This window comes from Austrofundulus limnaeus, unplaced genomic scaffold (genome assembly GCF_001266775.1).
Source record: "Austrofundulus limnaeus strain Quisiro unplaced genomic scaffold, Austrofundulus_limnaeus-1.0 Scaffold157, whole genome shotgun sequence".
NCBI lineage: Eukaryota > Metazoa > Chordata > Actinopteri > Cyprinodontiformes > Rivulidae > Austrofundulus > Austrofundulus limnaeus.
The window spans coordinates 126392-137111 of record NW_013952559.1 but is presented as its reverse complement, the minus strand read 5'-3'; the positions used below and the strand labels follow the sequence as shown (position 1 = coordinate 137111).

At 38.8% G+C, this 10720-nt stretch overlaps 1 protein-coding gene across 1 annotated transcript in view; it reads left to right on the top strand.

The window, feature by feature from the left end:
- Nucleotides 1-1071: 1071 nt before the first annotated feature.
- Nucleotides 1072-10720, top strand: part of aldh3a2b (aldehyde dehydrogenase 3 family, member A2b) — a gene marked incomplete at its 3' end in the record, with an annotated part of 12459 nt that continues 2810 nt past the window's right edge. Inside the window, 9 exon segments of the mRNA XM_014016873.1 lie at nucleotides 1072-1394; nucleotides 2840-3002; nucleotides 4555-4786; nucleotides 8482-8567; nucleotides 9404-9612; nucleotides 9721-9838; nucleotides 9979-10120; nucleotides 10213-10379; nucleotides 10458-10557. Of these exon segments, the coding sequence (XP_013872327.1) occupies nucleotides 2841-3002; nucleotides 4555-4786; nucleotides 8482-8567; nucleotides 9404-9612; nucleotides 9721-9838; nucleotides 9979-10120; nucleotides 10213-10379; nucleotides 10458-10557 (1216 nt within the window).

Sequence of the window (10720 nt, the reverse complement as noted above, 5' to 3'; positions counted from 1 at the left end):
TAGATAGATAGATAGATAGATAGATAGATAGATAGATAGATAGATAGATAGATAGATAGATAGATAGATAGATAGATACTTTATTGATCCCCTTGGGGAAATTTAAGCATTCTCTGATTTTTACACGTGAGCACTGAGCACATGTGGAGCAGTGAGCAGCCATATCTTATTATTATTATCTGCTATTGCTCACTCTTAATTTAGTTTTACTTTATTATAACTTTTGATCTTTTAACTTCTTTTGATATGATTTTTATCCTACTGTATTTTGTTAATAACTTTGCCTTTGGCCAGAAGGTGCTGTATAAAGGTTGTCTATAAAGGTGTAATCCAACTTTGTAAACAATGGCATGACAGACAGCAGGTGCTGTGCATTTCTTCAAAGAATATTAATGACAATAAAGCCAAGTTCCAGACTCTTTCAAATTCACAACACTAACCAAAAAACAAAAACACAGTTAGTTCTTCAAAACAGCTTTAAATTTTAAAACATAGCTACTTTTACTATACCTTTAAAAATACATGTTTTACGGTTATGGTTTGATAAAGCAGCAAAAGACTGGGCGCTCCATCCGAGGCTGGTCACTTTTTTTGGCACAACATCGGTGTTGAGCTCCGGCTGGTAAGAAAACAAAGAAGAAAGAGCGCCGACAGGGTTGCCAGATATGTAACAATCGTCTCACGTATACCCTCATTTTAAAGTTCATGATACACAATGAATAGCTTATAAAACACACATGCAGCAGTTTTGGCATTTCCATTTAACAAAACAAATTTATTTTTATCCACGTGATTATCCAAATAAAATGTCATCTAAATATAATGCCCAAATATCCAAATATAAAGTCACTCGACCTAACACAACACCTCATATTTTTTACGTGCTCCTCATCCCCTGTGGTCGGGAAATTGCACCTTCATTCAGAAAATTCAAGAGTTTGAGTCAAAATATATATATTTTTTAGAAATACACGAATGTCTATTGTTTCCTATCTGGCAACCCCAGTCGCCAGTCAAAATTAGCTTTGACCTGTAGATGGCGCTTCACCGGCTAAACATCAGGACCGCTACGTGGCCATTAGCAAGGGGCAAAATACTTGGAAATCGTTTGAGAGCTTTTTAATTGAACATTAAGTCRTTCATTATAAATTTAAAGGCACTTTGTATGCTGGTGTTGCTTCAAAGAAAGGTAAAACCCGTCCCTAAAGGGCCTTCCCTATAGATATGTAGGCCTACTACACGGTCCTTCCCCCTCCCTGCCTGCCCAGGGGGGTGGACCCTAACCGCGGGAGGGGGGTCTACGTCTGGTCGAGCAGCTGTCATTGCTCCGCTCCTCCGCTGCCTGCTTCACCATCCAGACGAAGAAAGACCTTTATTGTTTATCTAAAACTGAGGTAGGAGTTAAACAATCGTGTCTGTCATGTCTAATTTATCCGCAGTTCCGCTTTGTTTCAATGGTTCCGGTTGCAGATGCAAAATAAACCCTGTTAGCTGAAAGAAACAAACTTTAAATTATTCCAGAATGACTTTAAATTATTTAATGATCGATATGTGTGGAATTAAAAAGATGGTTAACCTGTACAAGTTAAATAAATAAAGCTCCGTTATAGGGAGAAACGTGAACCGGAAGTTGAATTCTGCGCCTTTAAATGTGTGTAGGGTTCATATTTCTGCTCTCTGCTTCCATAAACAAAGAACTGATATGGATCACACTGCAGCAGAGCACATTAGTGAAAGTAATGTTCACAAGAGATTAAAGATGTGTTCAACTTTTCTAATATTTTCTACCAGCTGAAACTCTATTGTTCTCCAAAGTAAATATATCTTAACTACTTTAGGTAAAAAMCTTTAAGATACTGCACTGCATGACAGTGAAATGTTAGATATTTTAGTGATAATTTCAAGCATAGCTTGATACAGTGGAGAATACTGCAGTTATTATGTAAAAAAAATCAAGCCTGAGGAATGGTATCCATGCATACATGACATAAAATATTGTTTAATTATCACATAAATCAATAAAGAGAATTTAATTGAATATTATGTATAACAACATACTTACTCGAGTATAATAAATGATTTATTACAGAACTCTGAGTGATAAATTGTCTGAAAAGGTCTCAGTATTTATTGTGCCCCTCTTCAGATCTGCACATCAGTTTGAGCTCACTCCTCTATAAATAACAGATTTTTATAAAAATAACAGAAACTAAATTTAAAATTCTTGTCCTGTTTTGCTACATATTTTGAAACGTTCGAAACATAAACTTAATTATTTTTAATCCAGTCTTAGGTGGATCAAGGGTTGTATTTAGTCACACCCATTTGTCTGGCAGTAAATTACAACAGAACTGTCTCCAACTACAAAACTAAGTTGTGTTACATTTTTTTGGGCTAAATGTGCAGTTTTATCTAGATTTATTTTTTATGTTTCCATCCGTCAGGCAGTTTAATTGTAAAAACACTGCCTTATTTTTTCAGTCTTGTGCAAACTCACTTGTTTAACGTTGTTCTGTTGGAACACAGGGAGGCTTTCAGCTGTGGACAAGTCTCTCTGTGTCCCTGTGTGACCTTTCAGATTACACACTTCACTGAGCTCTTTGACTTATCTTTTTTTTTTAATCCTGATTGTTCACACAGACAATTCAAAACAGCCTTGGAGTTTGTTTTTTTTTTTTCATTTGTTTTTTCTGGCTGCTAAAGTGTACCAACTTTACATCATTTGAATGATTTCAGCAGAAATGTAGAGACTAGTGTCCCATTACTTGAAACATAAAAAGCCCAGACTTTCCGGCTCTTGTGTGTTTCCAGATTTTGAGACTTTTATTTTGTTTTGCAGGATGTCTCGAGAGCAGCAGGCAGTGGCCCGAGCCAGGAAAGCCTTTGAAACAGGCAGGTCCAAACCTCTCGAGTACCGGATCCACCAGCTACAGAACYTGCAGCGCCTATTCTCAGAGAGGCAGAAAGAGATTTCAGATGCTATCAACAAAGATCTGAAAAGGGTGAGTTGTTACACTGAGAATCATTGCTCTCCCAGTCAAAACTAGGGGTGTAAGAAAATATCGATACACTGAAATATCGCGATATTTCATTTCCCGATACTGTATCGATATTCTAAAGCCCTGTATTGATTTTTTATTAAGGTTTAAAATGTAAACTTTCCTGCCAGCCGTTCATTTTTATGTTGTAGTTCAGCCTCTGACCACTAATAGGCAGCAGTGAGCCAGCCATTTGGCTCCTCCACAGCTTGAGCGCCAGAGAGTAAGAGAGCATTAGCATTGTCAGTAAACATTAGCTTCATGCTCCGATAGCTGAATCTGAGCAGAAAAGACCGACACCCTCTGCCTTCTAAGCTGAGGTAAGGTTACAAACAGTTACTTATTTGTCAGAATGTCTGTATTTTAAGACAAATTAAGTTTTTTGTGCGCTCTTTTTTCCAACTGTCGTCATCTTTCACGTTACGCATAGCGCATGCGTCTATCATCTCGAGCGAGCTCGGCACTCCCCCCGTGACATAAAACTCTGTCTGTTGCTCTCAATGTCCGGCTCATCGCATCAAAGTCCGTATACTTTATCCTGCTGTGTTCGCTTCAAAAACGGTTTAACTTGTTTAGCTTTTCAATTTCTCAACTGGTTTTCTTYAGGACCTGCCCTGCTGTTCGACCCACAGTTATACAAATCATGTTCTGGATGCAGGTCAGCTGATCCCAGAAACCCTGTGTGCAGCAGCTTCATATCTTCTGTTTACTGAACTTTATGACAACATAAAGGCTGTTGTTAAGTGTTTGGTGACCATATTGTAAATTAATATTAAAAACTAAAAGCTGCAAAAAATATATTTTCTAACTATTTATTGGCAAATTTAGTCTAATAATTGAAAACATGGATGAAATATGAAACAAATAAAATACAACACATACAAAGCAGAACACAGCTAAATGTATCAAAAGTATGTCTATGTAATATTAGAATTTTCTGAGTTAATGAATTTTGGTTTTTCGTTTTTTTCCCAGTAAGAGGTTTTTATTTAATAGAATTTTTGGACAAAAAAAATCGCAATATATCGCCTTGTTTACAGTATCGAAATATATCAGGATATATCGTATCGTGACCCCTCTGCCTTGATATGTATCGTATCGCCAAATCCTTGCCAATACACAGCCCTAGTCAAAGCTAAATTTATCCTCTTTAAATATTCAAAGTTTTACCTTATTTTTCAGTTTTATACTTATTTTACCCTTTAAATTAAACTCAATAAGACTGAAGATCCAAAAAAGCAAGAAAAGTTTCTTGATTTATTCCAGCCATAAAATGAATAATTTTTAATCTGTGTATAAAAACACATCCTTAAAAAAACTAACAATTTTAAACATTTTAATAGTTTTCTGTTGGTGCTTCAGCTCTTGTTATGATGTTATCATCCTGTCTGTTACACGATGATGTTCTTAAAAGAGCCAAGCGCCAACAGCAAGGGCTGCGTTCCATTCCGAAATACTTAACTGTAATATTTAATATTTAGCACAAACTAACAGGAACACTTTTGTCGTCACGCAGAGCGAAGTGGGAATGCAGATGTTTGAGACTCTGGGTCTGGAAGGAGAGATTGCCCTGACCATCAAGAAGCTGAAAGAATGGGCGGCCCCCCGGCCCGTGGAAAAGAACCTGATGACCCTCTCGGACACCGTCTACGTCTGGCCGGAGCCGCTGGGGGTGGTGCTGATCATCGGGGCGTGGAATTACCCCTGGGCCGTCACCGTCCAGCCGCTCATCGGAGCCATCGCAGCCGGTACTGTATCTGTGTGTGTGTGTGGTGGGGGTGGGGAACGCAACAAGGTTCAAGTTCATATCAGATTTATGCCCTTTTGTTCATTCTCCAGAGCTTCATTCATGAAATTTAGTTTTTTTTTAACGAACCTGAAGTTGTCACAGGTGTGGGGAGAGGAGATAGTGGAGCATTTGGAGCGACTTTAACTGAGCTAACGCAACTTGCAATTAAAACAAAATAAAAAACAGTGTGTAGGATTTGTTGTTTTCAGCGACATCTAGTGGTTGAGTGGTTGAATCATCCTCCCTGGTCCTCCCCCCACCCCCACCGTCCCGCTTCCAAACACAAAGGAGTTGCTACGGTGTCTCTCAGGTGTCAAAAACCTTTGATAATTCCAACCGCGATGTCTACCAGCAGCTTCAGGGCTAGTGATGTTTCAAGTGGTAAGATTATGAGCTTTAATAAGTAAAATTATCCCAGCTACAATGACAGACAACAAATATTGTTACATTTATAGTATTACAACTAAAACCGTTTTTGACGCCACCACCGCAGTTTGTCCTTCATGAGCCTTCGTAGACAAGATGGCGGCTGCCTGTAGTGGCGACCCGCGACCATGGAGATATAAACAGCTTTTTATAAGGTAAAAATAATAAAACGAGGTCTTTGTCTGCAATGATTAGACATGTTTTTTATTATTGTCATTAGTGATGATCTCAATTTCGGCTAAAAGAATTAACAAAATCCTACACACTGTGYCTTTAATGCAAATAAACCAAAGTTATTTTTCCTTAGTTTTGTCTTTAAATGTTTGTAGCTTTAAYTGTCTTAGGTGTTCATAGAAATGTTTATTGTCAGCTTCAAGCCAAGAATGAACCAATTGGTGGGCTGGACTTTGGTCTCCTGTGAGCCACATCCCACCTGCAGGCTGCCAGTTGAATAGCCCTGCCATAAACCTCCCATGGGTTGAAACAGTTCTTTTCATTTTACACTGCATGGCCAAAAAACAGTCACCACCAAAAAGTAGGTCACACACTAATATTTTAGCTTTGATTACGACACATTCTCTGTGGCATTGTTTCTATTAGCTTCTGCAATGTCAGCAGATTTATTTACATCCATTGTTGCATTAATTTCTCACCATGCTCTTGCATTGATGATGGTAGAGTAGGGCTGCAACTAAGGATTATTTTAATAATCGATTAATCTGTCGATTATTTTTTTTGACTAATCGATTAGTCAAATCATTAAAGCCCTTAATTACATAAATATGAGTATAAATTAATTTAATTCCTGTATAAATTAGGGATGCAAGTTATCGATTAATAAATTAATCTGAAGTTGATTTATCTTATAGATTGACTAACAGTTAATTAATAAGCAGCCATTTTATTAAAAACCAGAGTTTTCTATTGAATCAAGAGGGTCTTTTCATAAAATGAAGGATTTTTTTAAATAATATGCTAAATAAAAAAGAAGCACGTCATAAATATTTTCACAATTGATTTTGCCAGCTATATTAAACACTGACTGGAAAAAATAAACCCAAAAATATGGATTTCTCATGCATTAATAAACTTGGTTATAGCTATAAAACATAACAAAACAGAAATTTAATCGGTTGCTGAATGAGGAAAACAGATAAAACGAATAAAATGGGATTTTTAGATGTAAAACTATTATTAATTTATTATTATTATTATTAGAATTTATTTGCATTTAGAATTTATGATTTTTCTCTAATTGTTTACGTTTTAATTCCTTCTGGTTCTGTCTGACTGAAGCAGCCCCCCATCCCTCCCCTGTGAGTCAGACCAGGAGTTCTGCTGCGTCTTTTTTATTTATTTACTTTTTCCTTCACCCTGAACCTTTTTGCTGTTTATCAAATAACGTTGAGTCTCGATCAGAAAAAAAGACGAGGGTTTTATGTTTCTGGTCCGAAAGGAGGAAAGAAATGGTGGACTGAGATCGACTGAGGTACTTTTTTATTCTTTTCGTCACAGGACGTGTTTCCTCCTCCCGACGCGGCGCGCATCAAATCAGACCGTCTTTGTAAAAAAATGAAACGTGTCATGTATTTTTTATCATATCTTCGGATCTACTTGGCCTAACACAATTTAAAAACTGGTTTAAAGTTCAAAGTCTCTGCTTTTCCCTCGAGAGTCTCAGAGAGGGCGGATCTTTACAGGTAGGTTTTTTTTTCTTTCTAAACTTTATTCAGGTCAGCCAGCATTGACAACGCACTGCGGGTGACGTAAACGGCTCCGCGACACGGCGAGGGACGCGTAAACCGTGCGACACAACGAATCAATAATGAAACTCGTTGCCAACGCTTTTAATAATCGATTTTTATCGATTTTATCGATTCGTTGTTGCAGCCCTCGTTCTTTGAACACAAACTGCTGCTGAACCTAGACCTGACCACCTGCAGCAACACATCATAGACCTTATTAAATCCAGGTGAACACTTTTTTTTTTTGGCCAGGCAGTGTCTGTGTGTCACGTGAGTTAAGTGCGTCACATGTCACCCCTTCAAAATAAAGTTCAGCCCTTCATCTGTACGACTTCTGATGGCCGTTTTTCTAGCCGTTTCTTTTATCTCGTGATCAGAACAGCTCCAGTTCCTCTTTTTGTCCATCATCGCCACACGCTCTCCCATAATGACACGAGTGGGTCAAAGGTCATGCCTCTGTGCTTCACCCAGAGGAGCAGAGTTTTAAAGGAAAACCACACAATAACAGTGCTGCTCTGTAACATGACGCATGTGAACACCCGTTTATTAACATTTGTTTTGAATCGTTCAGCTGCAGAGTAGCGAGTGGCTTTAAAGCTCTCAGCTCTGATTTCTTCGAGTCCTGCAGTCGTCTCACCTCTGTTACACTCGCAGTATCCCAAACACATTCCACCCAACAGATAGTTTAATTACACAATCGCGCTGCTCTTATGTAATCACGTTGGTTCGATCCCGCGCAGAGAGCCAGAGGAATGAGGCCTGCAGGCCCTGAAGCAAGTGTTTGCACTTGTTGGACTTTGTTCTCTGCGCCTATCGGACCCTAAATGCTGGAGTCAGCTCAGTGGGCCAGAAGTCTCTGATAAACTCTGGGATAAAACACGACGTAAAAGAAAAGTCGAGGCCAAAAGTCAGCGACAAGCCCTCGTGTTTGGTTGTTTGAAACTGATAAAACTCAATCAGGTTAAATATTTGGACATGTCCTTGTGGTTTTTGGTGTCATTTATTAGCTGTGATTTTCTCTCTTTAAACTACTGTTAAGAACAAATGTCTGTAATCCTATAAATGCATCAAGAAATCCTTTATGTATCAAGCTATAAGTTCAAATGAAACAAACTAATTATATTTAAAAAAACTTTATTAGTCAAGAAACTGAGGCTTCCATTAGAGACAGGTGAACAGAACATTTTAATCCCATGAGATGATTTAAACAGATTATCTGACCTGTTAGTTTAATAATAATGTCAAAAAGCTGAAAACTTTGGACATGAAATCGTTTAGTTTCAGCCAAAGTTTGTGACTTTTTCTTATCCGACGTCTCAAATCTTCATGCTTTATTTAATTATTATCTTCTTTAACCAGTAAGTTTCACGTTAAACTAGAAATAAACTCAGTCAAACGACTTCAAAGATTATTCAAACCAAAGTGTTGGTGTAAAATTTGCTTTTTGGTGTTTTACTGAACGTGYTCTCGTTCACCTGTCCAGGTAACGCAGCCGTGGTGAAGCCTTCAGAAGTCTGTGTTCACACCGCAAAGGTGATGGAGGAGCTGCTGCCGGTTTATATCGACAAAGTAAGAACAACAAGAAGCTGACGCACTAATGGTCACTAATCTGGCGTCGTTTTATCGTTTTTAACTAAATCCATAAATAGAAATAAAAAGTTAACCTGTGCCTGAGTCTAAAGAGGTGAGCAGTCCAGCCATGGAGTTCCACTATTTCTGYCTTTTTTTCAGCTGTTCATAAATCAGTACATTCAGCTCATTAAGGCCGTGGGTGCTGTGACGTTTGGTGTTTCAGCAACTTTTACTTTTTCATTTATTTAGCTTTTTCTGCTATTTTATAAATCTTTACACATTTTATTCTGGTTCTGCTTTTTTTGAGCTAATTTTATTTCAGCTGTCAGCTATCTTTCTGTTCCTTTCAGCTATTCTTCTGTTCATTTAAACTTTTAAGGCTTCTTTCAGCTGCTTTCTGCTAATTTGTGCATCGTTTTAACTGGTTTAGGTTAATTTAATCTGTTTCCTGCCTTCTATCTTCAGCTAATTTTAGCTTTTTTCATCCTAAGTCACATTTTTGTGATAATTTCAGCTTCTTATAGCATAATGTAGCAAAAATGCTCTCTGTCTGCATCTGAGCTTTTTTCATTTTTTTCCAGCTAATATTTTAGCTGCTTTTCTGCTATTTTCAGCTGCTTTGGCTATTTTGCAACTTCTTTTTTTTTGTTTTTCTGCCAAAGTAAGCTTTTTTACTCTCAGCTGTCTGTCAGTTTAGCTTATAAAGGCTCCTAACAGGTATTTGTGTCTACAATGGCTTGTAAGATGTCTTAACTGTCAGCAGGTTGTTGAATTTGAATATTTTGGTTGAACTTTTATTCCAGCCTAACTGTGTGAATTGTCGATTGTTTCAGGAACTTTATCCTGTCGTGTGCGGAGGAGTCCCAGAGACTCAGGAGCTGCTGCGTCAGAGATTTGATCACATTTTCTACACGGGCAACAGCACGGTGGGCAAACTGATCATGGAGGCCGCTGCCAAACACCTGACCCCCGTCACCCTGGAGCTGGGCGGCAAGAGCCCCTGCTACATCGACAAGAACTGCGACTTAAGCATAGCCTGCAGGTTAGAACCACGGGGGGTACTGCTTCCTTTTTATTTTAGTTCTTTATTCTTTTCTAGTTGTCTGGATCCACAGCGTTGAATTCTGTTCTTTTTTACGCTGCTACTCAGACGTGTCGCCTGGGGAAAATTCACAAACTGTGGTCAGACCTGCATCGCCCCAGACTACGTCCTCTGTGAGCCYAGCATTCAAGACCGGGTCATCGAGGAGGTCAAGAAGTCCATTAAGGTACTGAAAACTCAGCTCCGAGTCCTGATATATTTACTCGACTGAAAGGATTCGTCTTTAGAYGCAAACAAATGAGTAAAWATGGAAATCTCTGGTGTCAGGAAGTGTTTGATTTCATGTGCTTGAAATGGTTTGTGCAGGACTTTTACACAGACAACCCAAAGACGTGTCCCGACTATGGACGCATCATCAACCAGCGCCATTTTAAACGGATCATGGGCTTGTTGGAGGACAGCGCAGTCACTGTTGGAGGAGAAAACGATGAGTCAAACTGCTACATTGGTAAGATAGCTGCTGATGATCAACTGACATCATAAGATGAAAACAGAATCGTCTCATCAGGAGTTTTTATTTATTTATTTATTTGTGTTCAGCTCCCACAGTTCTGCGGGACGTGAAGCCAGAGGCAAAGGTGATGCAGGAGGAGATTTTTGGACCTCTGCTTCCCATCGTGCCCATCAGTGGTCTGGACGAAGCCATCAAGTTTATAAACAAAGGAGAGAAACCTCTGGCTCTGTACGTTTTCTCATCAGATGATAAGGTATGAGCTGACTGCACACGCAGAGGCAACAGATCAAGACCGACTCTGAGATTCGTTTTTGACTTTTGTCCTCCTAAGGTGATCAACAGATTAAGAGACCAGACTTCCAGTGGAGGATTCTTGGCCAACGACTGTCTCGTTCACTTTTCTGTCAGCTCGCTGCCTTTTGGAGGCGTTGGTGAGTCCACAGAAACTAAAACATTAACCTTGTCAGTGTGCATTGCCAATGCAATGCACACTATTGTGATTCGTTTCCCATCCAAGTAATCTCAACTTTGCCATTCTTCTCCTCCTGCATACTTTGTCCTAGAGCTGCCATTGTAATTTATATCTGTAAAGCT